Source organism: Camelus bactrianus, chromosome 2 (assembly GCF_048773025.1).
Source record: "Camelus bactrianus isolate YW-2024 breed Bactrian camel chromosome 2, ASM4877302v1, whole genome shotgun sequence".
Taxonomy (NCBI): domain Eukaryota; kingdom Metazoa; phylum Chordata; class Mammalia; order Artiodactyla; family Camelidae; genus Camelus; species Camelus bactrianus.
Genome location: NC_133540.1, coordinates 135006045 through 135024454, shown reverse-complemented (window position 1 = coordinate 135024454; position 18410 = coordinate 135006045). Strand labels below are relative to the sequence as shown.

The 18410-nt window shown below is 54.4% G+C and overlaps 1 protein-coding gene across 8 annotated transcripts in view; it reads left to right on the top strand.

Moving 5' to 3' along the window:
• FAM193A (family with sequence similarity 193 member A) overlaps positions 1–18166 on the top strand; it is a 138348-nt gene extending 120182 nt beyond the window's left edge. For 3 of the 8 annotated variants that reach the window (XM_074351661.1, XM_010959139.3, XM_045519875.2), the window contains 4 exons: positions 2312–3158; positions 10213–10294; positions 16510–16691; positions 17065–17456. In XM_074351661.1, the coding sequence (XP_074207762.1) occupies positions 2312–3158; positions 10213–10294; positions 16510–16691; positions 17065–17180 (1227 nt within the window). In that variant the 3' untranslated portion in view covers positions 17181–17456. The other 5 variants (XM_074351670.1, XM_074351666.1, XM_074351657.1 and 2 more) reach the window with 4 other exon arrangements.
• Positions 18167–18410: the final 244 nt, after the last annotated feature.

The following is an 18410-nucleotide window of genomic DNA, read 5'->3' as shown; positions in this document are numbered from 1 at the left end:
CGTCACCGGTTCGTTACTGGACCTGAAACAAGCCGCCGGGGCCGTGTGCTGCTGGCCGGGGAGGCGGCAGGGCCTCCGCTCGGTCTTGGAAGGACTTTCTTCCCCAGGGAGGTAGAGGAAGGAGCCCTCGGTTGTTGAGGTCGGGGGCGGTGTGGGTTTCCAGAGACTGGGTGGAGGATTGACTCTGAGCCCAGCTGGGACCCGGCCCTTGGCTTCCCCTGGACCCTGGCCTGGGTGGCCCCTGTTGGCAGAGGAGGATCAGGCAGTGCTGTTCCAGAAGAGGACCTGCACGTGCGTTGATGTCGAGGGTGAGGGAGTGCAATGACCAGCTCTCGTGGGCCGTTCCCACCTCGCCAGAGGGCGTGGGAAGTCCCCAAAGCAAAGAGCTACCGGCACGAGCCAGGTTGGCCCGGCGCTGGACCGCAGCTGGGCCTGTGGCTAGTGAGCGCACGTGTCGTTCCTGAAGGCGTCGAGAGTGTCGGGAGAGGTGGCTCCGCTAGAGTTCTCTGGGAGGGCTTCCACGGGCCCCTGCAGTGGAGCAGTATCGGAGAGCTTCCTGTTTCAGCCACGGAAAGATTAGAGACGCCAGGCTGCAAGAGCTGCCTCAGCGGGCAGGCCTGGGGGGGACTCGGAGGGTCACGGGGGTTCTGGCAGTAGGATGGGTTGCTCTGGGTGGAGGTGAGGCCCTTGCCAAGTCAGAGGTCAGAGGAGGAGGTGGCATGCCCACAGTGGGCTGGAGGTCAGGCTGCATGTGTTGCTTCCAACTTAGCTCTTTGTGGTTGAAAACTAGTTGTGTTTGTTGTACTGAGTGCAGTAGCCGTCAGGAGGCCTGTTTGTACCTCACAGCCCTGAGGGAGGTCTGGACCTGCTCTCAGGTCTAATTAGGGGGCTTCGAAGGAGAGGCCTGCTTCTGCCCCAGGACATCTGGGTTTGCCAAGCCCTGCTGGCCCGGGGCGGGGGGACCTTCAGCATCAGGGTCCCAGGGGGCCCGAGGCCCTGGAGACTTCCCTCTGGGATTGGTTGGAGACTCAGGACGCATTTCGGGACTGCCCTCCGCTGGACTCCTGTCCTTTGTCCTTCAGGCCGTCTGATCCAAATGATGCTACAGCAGCCCCGACAGCCTTGCCACATCCCCCCCCCCCCCGCTTCCACGCGCCCCCGGGTGCTCTCTCCTTGCACGGCACTTGCAGAGCGACCCGCAAACCTGCGCACATCTTGATGGCTGGCTGGTTGTTGGAATGAAGGCAGCACACCTGGGCTTTGGGTTCCCTTTGTGGCGGGTTCAGCCCAGACTGTGCTGTGGGAGGCACGTGGCAGGAGCTGTCTGTCAGGTGCCGCCTCCCGAGAGGCTTCCCTCTAGCAGACGGAGCAGGATTTCATATAATTGTTACTTGAGTTGTCACATCGGGTGTTTTAAAAACCTGTCATTAAAATCTTAACCTAATTTTATATTTAAGTCTTTAAACATAAAGACAAGTAAATTCTCTCTCGAGACTGCCTACTGAAATATTGTGGAAAAAAATTTAAATTTGGAAGGACTGTTACATTTTCCCATGCAAAATGTTTCTGCCAAAGATTCTTAGGAGCACGAGCCTTATGGAGCTCAGTGACGGAGGAGCCAGTCTCTGGTTTTTTATTTGTTTTCTAAACAGAAGGAATCGTTCCATTTATGCCCCTGGACTATGTTGTCACCAATAAAACACGACTTGCACTTGAGGAGAAAATTGATTTCCTGCTGATTTGGACAGCAGGAACAACCATTATGTGTTTGCCTTTCCTGTGCTGAATATTTTAGGAAGCCACTTGCTCTGTCACAGTAGCGAAAATATGTTGGGAATTCTGTCTGCGGGTGGGAAAAGGAGTTTCGAAGTTTCTGGTGCCCCTTTCCTCTGTGTCCTCCCGACCCTTGTGAGCACGTCAGCACCAGCCACCACCTGCCCGGGTGCCTGCGGAGCCCTGGTGGCGCCCGTGAGGCCGTGTGACCGCTGTCCGTCCAGGGCGGCACCCCCGCCGCACTCGCATGTGGAGAGCCCTGCGGCGAGAGCGGAGCAGCGGCCCCGACCTTGTTTCCTGTGCCTTTCTGTGAACTGCCGCCCCCGCCGTCAGGAGGGCGTGAGGACAGCAAGTCTGACGGTTCCGTGGAGTGGAGTGACTTGGCGTAGTTGCGTTTAAGCTTAGCCCCTTGGTAGCCCTTTTCCAAGTGTGTATTCTTACATGGTTCATTTTTTGAATTCACCTTGCTTTTCTGTGCTTCTTAGTGTTCAGAGCACTTACTGTTGTCTCACGTTGCCTTCTCCCTTCGCACCGGCAGCTGGAGGAGAAGGCGCGCCTTGAGGCAGAGGCCCGCGCCCGGGAGCACCTGCACCTGCGGGAGGAGCGGCGGCGGCGGGAGGAGGAGGAGGAGCGGCTCCAGGAGGAGTTTCAGCGGCTCCAGGAGCTTCAGAAGCTGAGAGCCGCGAAGAAGAAGAAGAAGGAGAGGCCGAGTAAGGACTACCCCAAGCTGGACATGCTTGCTGGAGGTCTCCAGGCCGCCGCGGAGCCCGTGCCCTCCTCTGAGAGCATCCTCAACGGCTCCCTGGAGCCGACCGAAGACCCAGAGACCTCATCCCACTCCCCCTCCAGACACGCGGACCACACAGAGCCCAGGCCAGGGCCGGGGGCCGGCGGGGACACCAGCGACCCTGCCGACGCCAGGGACTCCAAGCTCCTCCTCCCGAAGGAGGCCAGCGGGAAGCGGCAGGAGCCTCTGTCCTTCCTGCTCGACGTGATGCATCAGCACAGAGAGGGGCCCGGCAGACAGAAGCTGAAGCAGGCCAGCAAGGCCCCTGGCGAGCCGGCCAGGAAGGCCCTGGAGCACCCCAGGGCCTTGGAGCCCCCGCCCAGGCCCCGGCCCCAGGCCGAGTCCAAGGCTAAAGTGCTGGACCTGGCCCCGCTGGCGGAGCAGAAGAGGGAGGAGAGGAAAGCCAACAGCAACAACAACAACAGGAAGCAGCTGAACCACGTCAGGGAGGGGAAGTCCAGCCCCAGCCCCGCTGAGCCCACTGCCCCCGCCGAGCACTCGCCGGGCGGCAAGCCGGTGCCCGCAGACTCCCCGCAGCCCAAGGGCAAGAGCAAGAAGAACAAGAAGAAGAAGGGAGACAGAGCCAGCAGCTCAATCGGTAAATGCAGAGCGGCGCCCGTCCGTCCCTCCTGGAGGTTGGGTGCGGCCCTGGGGGGCGTGCGCTTTGCGCTGTTGGTGGCCTGTGCGCCAGCGGTGGGGACAGATCGCCGCTGTCAATTGTGTTTTGTTATTTTGGAGTAATTTTAAACGTCCCAGAAGCTGCAAGAAAGAGTACCGAGGAGTCCTGTGCACTCCCAGCCCCGAGTGGCACGGCCCCACACTCGCTCTGTCCTCTCCCCTCCCGTCACCTTTCTGAACCAGATGGAGTAGTTTCAGACGTGGTGCCCCTTGACCCTTAAATACTTCAGTGTGTGATTCCTCAAAATAAGGACACTCTTAGAAAACCACAGTACAGGTGTCAGAATCAGGAGGTTAACATGGACACGATACCCCTGTCTGGCGGCGCCGTGGCAGCGATGGGTGGGCCCGCGTTAGCGGTGTCAGGGGTACAGCTGTGTCAGGGGTGGCTGATCCTGGGCCACGGGGGTGTCCGCCCAGTCTCTCCACTGCCAGTGTAGCGCTTGGCCTGTGACGCCCAAGTGTCTTGTGGGGAGAGGTGTCTCGTGTTTGGTCGTGTGCCCGCAGGGCAAGCATCCATAGACGGTTCTTACCTCGAGTGGGTACTGCTGTGTTGTTGGCCAAATGGTGATTTTTCCAACATTTTTTCTACGTTTCTTATCTGGCTTCTGTACGAAAAGATTGCCTTCTCCTCGTGGTCTTTTTTTATTCATTCTGTTATTTACATAAGGGTGGATTCACACATTCTTACTTTGTGCCATAGACTGTGGTCCTTTATGAACGCTGTGGATTTGATGCTCTGACTGTCCCAGAGTCCATCAGTGGGAGCCCCCTTAGGATGGCTGCTCCGCCCAGTCATCCTTTGAGCACTCCTGTCCTTCTGGGTGGCTGCGTGTCCCAGGCTCACGAGCTGGACAGCGGCGGTGAGACTAGGCCTGGGTGCTACTGGTGTGTCGTTGCTTCCAGGCCTTCTCAGCTGGCAGAGCCTAGGAGGAGGTGTGTGTGCATGCATGCTTGCACTGTGCACACATCTGTGTCTCTGTCTAATTTCCGTAGTAAATCCGAGTTAACGCTGGCAACCGTAGCCCTGACCCAGCACCACCGCGCTCCTCGTGGGCCCCGTCGTCCGCTCCCGCTGTCCATTGTTTCCTGACCTGCTCGGTCCTGGGGTGCATCCCGGGGGGACTCGGGATTGCCCGCCTGCACCCGCACTTGCTGTGTGCTTGTACGCGGTCCGTTGTTGTAGCCTGAGGGGATGAGGTGGTCAAGGGGCCCGGATTAGCTCTTTCCCCCAGAGGGCCTTCACGTTATTACCGCCTGTTTGGTGCTGTCGCGGGTGCTCCTCGGACATGCGGCCAGGTTCCCGTTCTGCTTGTTTTCCCTCTTGTTTTTTGTCTGCCTCCCTTAACCCTGATGTTTTTCCCCGTCCCATTCCTACTGGGCTTCCTACTTGCTTTTCTTCTTTTACGCAAGAGGTGGCAGAGAGACCTCTTTGCCTCCCGGCTTCTGACTCTGGAAGGCCCTCCCGTCCACCCAGGCAGCTCTTCCTCAGGGTGCAGGTGTGCGTGGGCTCCGCTGCACAGTCGCCCACTCCCGCACAAGCGCTCAGGCGTCGTGGTCTCTGTGAACACACTCGGTGCCGTGGCACACGCGGGGTGCGGGGCCGCAGGGAAGCGCGGCAGGCTTTGCTGGTGTCGCCGGCCTCGGAAGCCACGCGTCTGAGCGCGGTTTTCCCGCAGCCTCCCCAGCACGGTGCGTTGTCGGGCTCTGCCCCTGGGGCCCGCCTGCTGGGCGGGCCTGTCCTGTGGTTTCCATTTGCATTTGTCTCTCATTACAGTGAGGTCATGTTTTTAAGGGCTGTTTCTGGATCTTTTTTTGTGAATTCTCTATTCTGTCATTTTCTCATTTTTTAATTGGGTTTTTGGTCCTTTTCCTTCCATTTTTAAGAGTCTTTTATAAATTGGGGCTATTAGCCTTTTAACTGCATCGCATGCTGCAGGCACATCCTCCCAGTTCCTGAGCTGTCTTCTGACTCTGTTTTTGATGTTTGTTAGCTATGCACAGATTTTAGTTTTTACTTCTATATAGTCAGTTCATTGATCTTTTATTGCCTCTGGATTTTAAATAATTGTTGGAAAGCTTTACGCTAACATTAAGGTTTCTGAGGAATGTGCCCAAGTTTTCTTCTGTGTAAGCGTGGTTTCATTTTTTTCCACTTAACTCCTTGGTACATTTATCTGGAGTTCATGCTTGTGTATCATGTGACGCCTGAATGGTTTTATCCTTTTCGAAATGGTTGACCAGTTGTCCCAGCACCAATTACTGAAAACTTCCCCTTTCCCTGGTGACTCATAGTGCCACCTCGTACTGCCCTAAACTTGCGTTTTCCTCTGTGTGTTCAGGTGCCTTCTCACACTGAGTTAGCTGCTCTCAGAGGCTCTGTGTGTGTTCATACTCCAGATGGACTCTGGTGTCAGTGAGCCCAGCTCCCTGAAAAAAAACAAACTTGTAGACATTGTCATTGGCATTGCACTGAATTTATAAATTAATTTAGGGACAGTTGATGTCTCTGTGATAGTCCTCCCCAAGAATAAAGGGCATTTGTGCATTTGAAGTCTACTTTATGTCTTTTAGGACATAGATTTTTCTCATAGATTTTTCACATTTCTTACTAAGCTTATTCCTAAGTATTTAATCTTCCTTGTTTTTAACTGTAAGTGTTCTCTGCCCCCACGCCCTCCACTCCTGGACTGTCCAGTGCAGGAGCCACAGCCGCCCGTCAGCCCTGAGCGACTGACCTGTGGGTAGCCCAGATTGAGGGGTATTGTGAGTGTAGACCTAGTATGAAAAAAAAGAATGTAAGAGATTTCAGTGTAATTTTTAGTATTGATTACATGTTGAAATGATTGTCTTTTGGACATATTTAATTAAATAAAATACATATTACTAAAATTAATTTAACCTGTTTCTTTTTAATTTTATGAATGTGGCCACTAGAAAGTCTTAAATTATACATTGGCTCACGTTGTAATTCCGCTGGATAGTGCCGCTCTGATGGCTGGCTGTACGCGTGGGAGTGTTAGCTTCTGTGTTAACCTTGTATTTTCTCCTTACTGAATTATTTCGTTGTCTGAGTCTTCTTGTTGATTCTCGAGGGTTTTCCAGGTACTCTGCCATCTCCTTGCAAATAGAAGGAGCTTTACTTCCGCTTTTCCGATTTCTGAGCCTCTTCACAGTTTTCCTCTTGTTTAATGGCGTCATTCTTGAACTTGATAGGAAAGTCTGGTGTTTCTACGTTAAGGTAATTCTGGCTTTAGGGTAGGTTTATGTATTTTATCGTGTTAAGAATATATCCAACAATTCCTACTTTTCTTGAGTGTTACCAGGAATAGACACTGAATTTTGTCAGAGGTTTTCTAGCATCTCTGGAGAGTAAACGTGGCTTTTCTTCTTAGCTCTATGACACATTGTAAAGAGTTAGGGAGGGCCTGTGTCTGTTTCTCACTCGCAGTGCTCTGGGGCGGCCCGCCCGCCCTGGGGACCACTAGCTCCCGTGGTGTGAGGGGGCGCCCTGTGCAGCCCTCGGGCCGGGGGCCTTCTGTGGGCGCGTTCCTTGACGATGTTGAAGTACTTCTGTCTCTGATGAGGTTAATTTTGGTAAACTTTCTCGAGGAAATCATCCTTTCATCTAGATTCTCCACCATTTCTACATAGATGTCTGCAGAGTACGTACTTCTAAAAAAAATTCCTTGTCAATGGTTATTTTCCTCTTGTGATTTCTTATTTTGTATATTTGTGCTTTCTTCCTCCCTATTCTGTTTGATTCAGTTAGTTACTAGTTTGTCTAGATCCAAACCGTTGATTCATTAATTAGGTTTACTGTTTTTCTTTCTCTACCTCATTAATTTATGCTTTTATCTTTTTTCCCCTTGGTTTCTTTTGTGTTACTTCACTGTTTTTTCTAACTTTTTGATTAGGGAATTTATTTCATTTCTTTTCATTCCTCCATTTTTTATTGATCAAAGTGTTTAGCACTTTGAATTTTTCTCTGATAATTCCTTTAAGTATATCCCGTAGTGTCTCGTAATGTTTCCATTTGGTTCCTTTTTTTAGAAATTCAGTAATTTCCATGTGGTTTTTTCCCTTTCACCCTCTAGCTTAATCGGTGGCTTTTAGATTTCGAAGTAGGAGAGCCTTTTTTATGTTAATAATTTCTAGGATTTTTTACACTGTAATCAGAAGGTATTTTTTGTGATATTTCTGATTCATGAGACTTCCTAATACTTTTGTGACTGCTCTGTGTGCGTCTGAGTTAAAAGTGCGTTTTCTCTGCTTGATGGCACAGCGCCGTTCCCTCCCTGGCTTAGTTAGTTATGACTTACACTTGGGGCTGGGGCTTCTGTAGCCTTGCTTGTTTTTTGTCCTCTTGAACTGTATTCTGTTACTTGTTATGAGTTTCTGTGTTTTCTTGCATCTCTTGTAGCCGTGCTTTATAGAGCTGGCTTCTCTGTGACTTGGTGCGCACTCCTGGCGCCACCGTGCTGCATCGTGGCTCGCAGCGTTTCCAAACGTCCTTCCTGTTGTGCGTGTGCTCTCGGCTCGCCTTCCCCTGTGTCAGTGATGCTCGTTGCTGCCATTATCTCCTGCGCTTTCTGTTTGCCTGGTGGGGCCGCTGTGTCCTCGTCCCCTCGTTTCTGAGTTACTTGGTTTTAGGCCATTCTTCGTGTTCAGCTTAGACACCTGAGTCCTGCCGTGGGGACACAGTGACAGTCTGCAGTGAGGCGGCCCGTTTCCACTGTTGGTCCGACGGTGTGGTCTCAGCCCTGGTGTTATTTTATAACTGCTAGGTGTGTTTTGTGTTTGCTGTTTCTTTTTCTACGTGGCGTGTTTTCTTTGCTCTTTGGTGTTTGGGACATTCGTGGTTTGGTGCCCACCCCGCCTCCCTGCTCAGAATGAGGGCCTCCGACTCCACTTAGCGCTGGTGACTGCCAAGCGCTGACCTCTCCTCTCTGCTCTCCCCTTCCTGACCCTTCGCTTCCCCCATCTCAGCTGCATTCTTTCTGCTTTCTCAGAACACACAGCATTCTTGAGTCTACCTGTGAATCCCTTGGTTGCTGGTGTCGGTCCTCCTGCACAGGGTTCCCAGTCACCCCCAGGCCCCTGTCCTCAGGTGGGGTCAGGGCACAGTGCCCTCTGAGCTCTGGAAAAACAGACTGTTCCCTGTGGTCATAACAGTGAGCAGACAGCCTGGCAGGGTCTGGAATCCTTAGGTCACAGTTGCTTTTCACTCTGTCAATACAGGTTTTTGTGTAAAATGTCTGGTACTGAATCTGGTTATAGTCCTGTCCTTTTTTTCTCTTAAGATTCTCAATACTGATTATCATTTCCAGTCAGTAAGCCAAGTATTAGAAATCGCTTTTCATGACGGCATTTCCGGCAGACGTGCCTGCTCTGGGTTTGCTTTGTGGCTGAAGAGCCTTCTCTTCTGGAACTGCTGACGGCGACTGCTGGGTTGGCCTTTCAGGGACCTCACTTCCTGTCCATCTGTAAACCCTCCTGCCCCACCCACCCTTCCTCGTGCACCACTGTTTCCTTGACTGAGGCCTCATCCAGTGAGCCACCAACAGATGTCTGGGAGTAGGGGTCCGGGCGGGGAGCGGATTGGGCTGGGGACCGTGCTGTGAGGGTGACTCCTGGGGGCTGGAGTGGGCGGCCTGCAGGCCTGGACCCAGGAGCCTGGCAAGGAGACAGGGTCCCCCACTGGTGACGAGGAACTTGCCTGACAGGATGGAAGGTGTGACGCGGGAGTGAGGAGGGGCCAGGAGGGTGCTTTCTCGGCCACTGTCAGGAAAGGCGTGGTCCGATGCCTGGCGGCGGATGCACCGAGGAGGCGGCTTTGTGGACGGGCAGCTGGGAAGGAGGGCGGGGCGGCGGCCGAGGTTTGATGGTGCTGGTATCCAGGTGGAAACCCCGGGGATACAGTGGAGGGAGGCTGGGGGGTCGGGGAGCTGGCGGAGGGGCTGGGGCAGGGGCCGCGGGACCTCAGGGGGAAGCTCCCCCAGTGGCTTTCTGCCAGCTGATGGGTGTGAAGGCGCTCTGCCCGGTGCTGGGAGTCCTCGACAGTGTTAGCGCCCAGTGCAGGTCAGCCGCGCCTGAAGCACCCTGCTGTGCAGACGCCCAGGGAGGGGAGGAGAGGGAGCTTTACTTGCTATAGACTGAAAACACCACCCCATGCCGAGGCAGGGATGGGGAAGGAGACTGGCCTTTAACAGAGCGCTGTCGGGGTCTCGCTCGGTCTCGGGCGGAGCCGGGCGCCATGCGCGCCTCGCCAGCCTGCACCCCAGCCAGGTGTGCGCTGTGGAGGCCCTGGCACACGGGCTCGTCCAGGGCCCAGGAAGAGCAGGAGGGAGAAGTTGAAACCTCGGAGCTGCCGAGATTCCGGGGGACGGTCAGTAGTCCCCCTGCTCCAGCCTGTTTTTGAAGAGGGTTCCTCAGCTGCTGTGGCCGCGCTTTCCTGTGGGAACAGCCTGGAAAGCTTTTTGATGAGTTCTGGGGTGTTGCTTGTGTAAACTGAGTGCCTGGGAGAGCTGCCTTCCTCCAGAGGCTGACGTCGGGGCCTGGGCACAGCCCTTCCCTCCCTGGGCCCGCCTTCTGGGACACTTCCATTGACAGTCGTGTCCCCCCTTCCCCCCGCCCCACCCTCCAGCAGGGACTAAGACAGACAGCCTCTGCGTGCACTGAGGTTCAGGAATCTTCTCGAGGGCTCTCCCGACGATTGATGTTGACCCCTTGGGACATCTGGGTGCCAGCAGGTGGGTCTCCTCTGCTCCGCACACAGGAGTCCACTAATTCCAGGTGACCTGGACTTTCACAAGCACGTGAGAGAGTCCTCCCTCCTTTGGCTGTTTGCAAAATCTCACGTTAGGAAAAATTTTTAGTTTGTGAAGATACTGAAATTAAAAGCATATGATCTGTTGTGGTGAGCTGGCCGGGTGCTGTGGTGACTGACTTGCCTCCCTTCTTTCATCTTACAGATGATGTCTTTCTGCCCAAAGACATCGACCTGGACAGCGTGGATATGGATGAGACGGAGCGGGAGGTGGAGTATTTCAAAAGGTAAACGTCAGGAAGGGTGTGTCTGAAGCAAAGATGGTCTCGTGGTTACCGTAGGCCACCCTCCCGTGGCACTGCCACTTGTCACTGGCCACGCAGCCCGGCCACTGTGAGGCATCCTGGCACGTCCACCCACACGCCGAGCGCACACACACCAGCCTTCTCCCCCCCCCACTCACTTCTCTCCACCGAGCGTGTCAGGACCGCTGTGCCGCAGCCAGCGGGCGTCAGCTTGTCTCCGTGTGTGCTGGCATTGGGACACAGTGATGCGGTATGACTTTAAGGAGGGAGGCGACATTTTAGATAATTTGCTCAGTTTTCCTGGTAAGCGGACTTCGTTCGTACTTAGTAATATTTTATCTACTGTGTGAAAAACAGCAAGAAAATTTCACTTTACAGTCCTTGTTCCTTCTTAGGAAGTACTTTACCCTCTTTGTTTCAAATAACACACACACGCTCACAAAAGGAGCAGCTCGCAGTACAAAGAGTTCATAATTCATACCTGAAACACAAAATTCTAAATGTTTCTGGGAACTATATGTCTTGTGTGTGTGTGTGTGTGTTTTAATCTTAGCAGGTAAGGCATTTGCTGAAGTTAAGCATCCATTCACAATAGAAACTCTTAATTAGGACAAGAAGGGCCCCTTCCTGACATGACCGTAAATGCAGTGAATGTCACACTTAGTGACGCGCTGAAAGCTGTCCGCTGAGATGAAAAATAACAACACTGAGGACGGCCATTGTCGCAGCCTCTGTGTGTGAAGACAGAGAAAGAAAGAAAGAAAGGGGTGAGGCATAGAGTGAAGCAGTGGAACTGTCACTCCCAGGTGCCATGAATCTGTACAAAGTCCAAAAGAATCAACAGGTGAATTACTTGACTTACAAAGATGGCTTGCGCTGAAGCTGTGCCCCGGGGGGGGGCAGGGGACAGACGAGGGGCCGTTCTTGGGTGCGGGCCAGACTTCGGGGGACACTTCCCCCGGTAGGCCTGTAGGACTCGCGCACATAAAGATCACGCGTGATCTTATCAATGAAGAAATGAAAAATATACTTACTGAAATCAAGACCTCAGTAGCTGGATGAACACAGACTAGATGCTGCTGAAGAGGGAGTCAGTGACCTGGAAGCTTCATCCAAGTGGTGCACCCAGGATGCACCAACACATCAGGGAAACAGAAATGTGCGGGAGGGGCTCGGGGGCGCGACGGAGCCCCGTCTTCGGGAGCGTGGAGAGACTGCAGGAGAGCCGTGGAGAGAGAAGACGCCTGAGGGTTTAGCAGGACTAATGGGAAATACAAGTCTGCAAGTTAAAAAGCACAGCATATAAACAAGCAGAGATCCGTTCCTAGACCTAGCATGTGAAGGCAGAGGCCACGAGCGGTACTCACAGGCCGAGAGAAGACTGTCTGTAATTATGTGACCCTCAAAACCGCTTTTCCCCATAGCAGAGGAAAACTGCAGGAGCTTGCTATGGAGAGACCTGTATAAAAGGAAGCATCTAAAATTACACTTCAGGAGAAAGAAAACTGATCTCAGAAGGGCAGCCTGATAGACAGGAAGGAATGAGAAGCCGCCTGACAAATCCAGGTAGATACAACCATGCCTTCTGTGAAGCAGGATAATAACCACGTCCGACTGACGCCGCGTTGGGGAACCCCAGTGCTGAACAGTAGCGACGCCTAAGTCGGGCATGAGGCGGTCAGAGCTGAGCGTCCCCGGGCCCTCTTATTGCTCAGGTAGTTAGCGTTCTGACGGAAGCTAAACGGGCATGACACAACTGCAGGAGCAAGTATTAAGAAGAGGAAGTAGGGTGTACGAGTTGCTAATCAGTAGAAGGAAAAACTCAAAAAGAGAAAAAAAGTAAATATACAGAAAGTACAATGAACAAATTTTAAAAAGATGGCCGACAGGTCCCGTTGTACCAGTGACCATCACAGGCAGTGAGTGGGCAGAGATGAAAGCGGCCTGTCAGGTCGTGCCGAGGTCTGTACCGTGGGCCTGCGTGTGTGCACCCTGCTCACGGGCACACGGCCCAGCCGCAGCAGAAGAAGGGCGGGCGCGAGGGGGCCGCAGAGGGGGCTGGGGCAGCCGTGTCACTGTCGGACCAGTGTGCTCCATCACGAGGGTGGGTGACGGCTGCTTCGTCACGGCAAACGGCTCGATTTGTCAGGAAAAACAGACATTTTAAGCGTAAGTACTTAATGAAATAGCCCCCAGATACGAGAAGCAGAACTATTTGGGCCGCACAGAGAAACAGACAGACCCGCCCTCTTCGGGGGGCCTCAGGCTCTGCTCTGTCGCGCCCGGGCAGCCTGGCGTCCGTGAGCACGTGGGGGCGAGCCGGCGCGGCTGGCGGGCTTCCCCTCGTGGGCGCAGACGGAGCTGCGTCCGAGAGGCAGACAGTTGTGTCCTTAAGCACATGGGGAATGTCCACGGGTTGGGGGGGGCACAGGACACGGGGCTCGGAAACGTCAGAGAACGGTGTGTAACTGTTCTCTGACCTAAGCACGCTGAAGTTGGGTATTTACAATAAGTACGTTTTAAAATCCCTAAATATTTGGAAATCTAAAATTATTTAAATTTAATTTAAATTAACTCACAGGTCAAGTAAGAAGCCACAGTGGACATTTTAAAATTTTATAGAACTAAAAGAGCATAAAGATGTTGCCTGTGAGAACCGCGGCGTGCAGGGACGTTTGCTCTCGCACGCACTTCCCCGAGGCCTTAGATGTGCAAGTCACGTTTTAGAAACCTGAAACTTGCCGAATTAAGGCCTTCACTTGAGAAATTAGGAAAACAGCAACAGAATAAACTCAGGGAAAGTGAAACAAAAGAGAATGCATAAGGGAGAGGGAAACGGAACGGAAGGTCAGCGGCGCCAGCGTTTGATTCTTTGGAAACAGTAACTAAATATGTAAAAGCCTCTGCAAGGCTGATCAAGAAAAACAGGAAAACCCACCAAAAACTCCACGACTAGATGTAAGAAGAAACAGGATGTTGGTGATTATCAAAGTCGGACGATGGCTCTGGTTGTTTTACCATAATCTGCTTTTGTGTGTGTGTTTGAAATTTTCCGCAATAAAAAGGGGCTTCTTTGATTCTGGGAATACGTGAGTGAAAAGGAAGATGTAACTGTGGAGACTGCAGAGCGAGAGCACTGGGAACAAGTTTACAGTTAATTTCAAAACCTAAATAAAAACACAGAATTAACCCAATTTAAAAATAGCCTGAATGGTTCAGTAAAATTAATTAAACTAAAAAGTTAAAGCAGTAGTTATGTCTTCCCCACGAGAGAACTCCGTTCCGACGGCCGCAGAGAATCCTCCCGGCTGTGGGCTGCTCGGTCGTGCCGACGCCACCAGGGGCTGGAAACCAGACAGCTGGCACCGCAGGGCACGCGCCTCCTCGTCCTATGAGAGAAGTAAAATTTTGATACGATAATCTCCCAGAAACAATACCAGGAAAAACGGAAAATGACAGACTTGGTTCACTCATGAACGTTAGATGCGAAAGTCATCAAGAAAATACTCATATTCCAAATCCAACAGTGTAATGAAAGCGTATTACAAAACTGGTTCATCCCAGGACTGAATGCACGGAGTAGCGAATACTAGGACATGCACACGTTATTTGCACACTAATACATTAAAGAAGAGCCAGGTGATCATTTCAGTGGGCTCAGAAAAAAAATCTTTGCTAAGATCTTACCACCCATTTATAATTGATAAAAACGAAAATACTGAAAAAGAAATGATAAACTAGCAATAGAAGGAAGTATCTTTAAAAAGGAATTTACTGAAAAAGAAAGAAATCTACATGAAATGTTTTCCAGAACGGGAAAGATGTGGAAGCGCGCACAGAACAAAGACGCCCTGTGGCTGCCTCTGCCCAGCCCTGAGCATGGTTCCCCGTGGGCGCGGGAGGCGCGGCAAGGAGTTGATGGCACAAGGGCTGGGAAGGGGATGACTGTCTTAACGGGGAGTCACAGAAGCATGCCCAGGACAGTCTAGCAGGAGCCTGGCTGTGGGACAGGGGTGCAGAAGTGACTTGTTTTTCTCTACACCATCAATAATTCAGGAATGCAGTTTAAATAAAGCTAGCATTTATAACAGTGCCAGAATCTGTGCGGTGTCTGTGGGCGAGTCTAACAGGAGTTGCACGGGACTTGTGCACAGAAGACGGGGAACTTCACGGAGGAGCGTTGAGGACCTGGGCACAGCATGTCTGTCTGCTCATTCGTGGGACGTGTTAGAATCACTGCACTGTCAGGTTTCCCGGAATGTATCCAAGATTTAAAACCCGAGGAGGGTTTTGTGGACCTTCACACAGTGTTTCTGAAACATGCTGGGATGGGTACATTGTGACACAGTCGTACGTGGGCTGTTACAGCAACAGAAGGGAACAAACCAGAGCATTGTGTGACACAACTCCGTGCATCTTACAAACTGGATGTTGAGAGCACACAAGGGTGTACATGATACCCTATTTATAGGAAGTTAAAATTAGGCAGAACTGAAGTCCGCTGTTCAACACACCTGCCACTCAGCGCAGCAGCACCGCCCCGGGGGGCCTGCCCAGGAGGAGTGAGTGTGCACCCGCACAGACTTGTCCCCGCGTGCTCCTGGAAGTCTCATGTGTAGCCCCAAACTGGGAGCAGCCCAGATGTCCACACAGAAGAACAGCCCGCCCGCCCGCGCTCCCCCGCCCGAGGCCAGCGGGGCCCCACGCAGGAGGCCGGACCTGCCGGTGCAGGATTCCAGATGTCACAGACTCCTCCACGGTGACGGACAACAGGCCGGTGCTGGCCCAGGGCCGGGCGGCAGGGCGGCCTGGGGGCCGTGGGGGTTGAGGGGGTGCTGTGGCTCTGAGGTGACGATTTCCTGGATGCGTGGACTTGTCGGCACCCCAGGCTCCACACTGACTGCAGGTCCTTGCACATAAATTCGGCCTCACTAGAGCCTGTTTCAGGAGACGAAGTGCACGGTTCAGGGCGCACACGAAGGTGTTAAGACTGTAAGAAAACCAAGAGGAACAGTCGATGTGGAAGGCAGAGCCGTTATGGCTTCGAGGTGAGGAGAGCTGTGGCAAGGGCGGCAGGCGGGGCCCACAGCTCGGCCTGGTGGCCACGGCATGTGCTCTGCAGTGAGTCTCTGTGTTTCACACTCGGTTCTTTCACGTCCCGCTGTGTGTGTCACATTTGCCAAAAAAGAAGGGAATTGTAAAGTACCACTAATGCCCGCCTAGGAGAAGAGGAGGAGCGGGGGAGGCTCCTCTCCTGCCCGTGGGCAGGCATGTTGGTCCTGGTGCCCAGGGAGACCTGTGTGTACCCGGGAGGTGGCCGGGCACATGCTGGGGAGGTGCAGGCGGGTGGGTGGACGGAGCTGGGAGGGTGCTGCCTCTGTGAGGAAAACTGAAGTCGGGTCCCCGCCCATACCTCCCCCAGAGGTCCGCTCCAGATGGGTTCAGGTTCTGTGTCCAGAGCTTACCTTATAATTTGGGGTACAGGTGAATGAGTGTCTTCTGGACCTCAGAGCAGGGGAAGATGTCTCTAAGGAGATATCAACCATCAAATAAACGACTGGTAAACTGAACGCATTAAAGTCAACAGTTTGCTTTAAGGAAGTGGGAAGGCGGTACTTGCCTCACGTCACGAAGGACTGGTGCCAAGGACCGCTCAGGGAAGACCGATCTGATGCCAAGCGGCCGGACGACACTATCGCCGCCCTGGGGAGCGGGTGGCCCCCTGACCGGGGCGGCCCTCAGGCCGCCCCACCACTTGTGAGCGCATCGTCCACTTGTCTGTCCGCTCGGGGCAGTGTGTCCTTACAACCGCAAAAGTGAACAGACTGTAGTCACGTGGGGGAGTTGCACAAACTTAGTGTTGAGTGAAAGAACCAATGTGAAAAAACATGGTGCAAAGTCAGCGCAGGTTATCGCCGGGGGCGCCTGTGGGAGTCGTGAAACTACAAAGACCAATGGGGGCTGGTCCTCCCAAGGGCTGGGGCAGCAGCCACCTCCCGGGCTGGCAGTGTGGGTGTCCTGACCTGGGGGCGGTCGCCCAGGCTTTTGCGTGTTCTGGACGTGTGTACGTCCGTGTGCATGACATAGTCCCCAGTTGACAACACGGAGGCCTGACGGGAGGTAGTGTCCAGAGAGGAGCTGGGGGGTGGGGGGGACACCAGCCAGGTCACACTGGGCTCTGGCGCCCTGTGCTGCAGGAAGCCGGTGCGAGCCTTGCTCCGGGTCAGCCCGGAGCACTTCCCTGAGCGGCTGGGAGCAGGGCGCGGACGAGGACCCCGGGCATCCAGCTGCTGTGAAGAGCAAGGGGTCCAGGCACATGCAGCAGTGGACACCGCTGGGAGGCTGTCGCCAGAGCTGAGGGGAGACGGTAGACACAGAGGTGGGAGCTTCCAGAAGTTTTAAAGGGTAACATCACGAGGACTTGGGGCTTGACCAGCTGTGGTCAGGGAAGGAATCTGGGCTCTGCGACACGGCGCAGCCCTTCCTGGGGAGGGGGGGGCAGCGTGGCGGGGGCTTCCTCTGCCCAGACAGAGCCCATCAGGCAAGCCGCACCACCGATTGTGGTGAAATTATTTAGCCACAGTTTAAGCAAAAACACTTCATTTTACCTGCTGGACAAGTGACAACAGTACCGTTTTCAGGTTTAATTCAAATTCCTGCTACCCAAGTTAGTGCTGGAAGGGTGAGAACTTGAGGAATTGTGCAAAGGAAAGGATTTTGAAAGACAATGTTCTTCGCTTCATATGACACAGAAATTGGCCTCCACTGCCTGGGAAGCACGCTCAGCACGTTTGCTCCAGAGCCGGGCGGGGGGCGTGTGGCTGCGTCTCGCCCTGGAAGTGCTTGTTTCGAGTCACATCACCGGTGACCCTGAGGACAGACGAGGGGAGGCCGGGGTCTCCGGGGCCCGGGGGGTAGGGTGGTGGCCGCCGGCAGAGCCCGGCTTCGACCCCAGCTTCCGATTCTCAGATGGGCTCGTGGGAAGCTTCCTTCAGCCCTTCCCTGAAGCGCAGGGTGACGGACACAAAGCCCCAGAGGATGTCCAGGGTGCCGGCCGGGGCCCGTCCCCGCCCTGAAGTGCGGCCCGCGGCCAGGTGTTGGGGGGCCGGGCGGGCTCCCCGCGTGACTGTCGGGCTTCTTGTCTCCCCAGGTTCTGTTTGGACTCCGCCAGGCAGACCCGGCAGAGGCTCTCCATCAACTGGTCCAATTTCAGCTTGAAGAAAGCCACCTTTGCTGCGCACTGAACGAGGGCGGCCTGGAGAGGGACGCGCAGGCGGGCGGCCAGGCCGGGGGTCGCAGCCCCGAGCCCCGCCCCGCCCGAGAACTTGCTGCTCGCCCGTCCTCGCTCTGTGTGTGTGGTCTGAGTGAGCCGCCGACCCGAGCCCTGTGCCGTCGGATCGGAACCGCAGCTCCGCCAGCCCTTCCACCTCCGCGGCCTCGGAGGCAGGCCGGGGCCCTGGACGAGTTGCGTCACCACCCAGCCCCGTCGCCTCCGCATCTCGCCCTGGCCCGCCGTCCATCCCCGCGGGGGCGTCGCGCGCTCAGCTCTCTGGGCCGCGCGTCTCACCCGAGGCGGCCGGGGGGCAGGGCTCTCGCTCCTCCACGACCTACTGTTTGAGTGTACACGTCACACTGTCCGTGTCCGACCCCCGACTCGTAGCCAGCTGTGCAAGACCCCTGCAGATGAGAAGGTCCAGAAGCCAAGCCACCAGTGCTCACACCGTCAAGTCTGTTAGAGCGCGTACGACTGTACTAACACGGAGGCCTGCCTGGCTACTTTTTTAACATATTGTTAAGTAATATTAAAATCATGTCTTTCTTTTTGAAAGATGGAATACATTAGTACAAGCAGCAGACCTCGTCTGGTTGCTTTCTGCTGGGGGCGCCGGGGAGTGTGGCAGGGAGGGGGCGGGCGGGCAGGCTGGCGGCTGTGCCCCCAAGGGGAACCCAGGCCACCAGCCCCGGAGCATCCCCGGGTCACCCCAGCAGTGGCTTGGGGTTCCCGGTGCCCTCACTGTCCTCCATATTCAGCAGGTTGTCTGGGGCCCTGGCGAGCCACACAGGCCCAGGCCCCACCAGAGCCTCAGCGGGCTGCAGT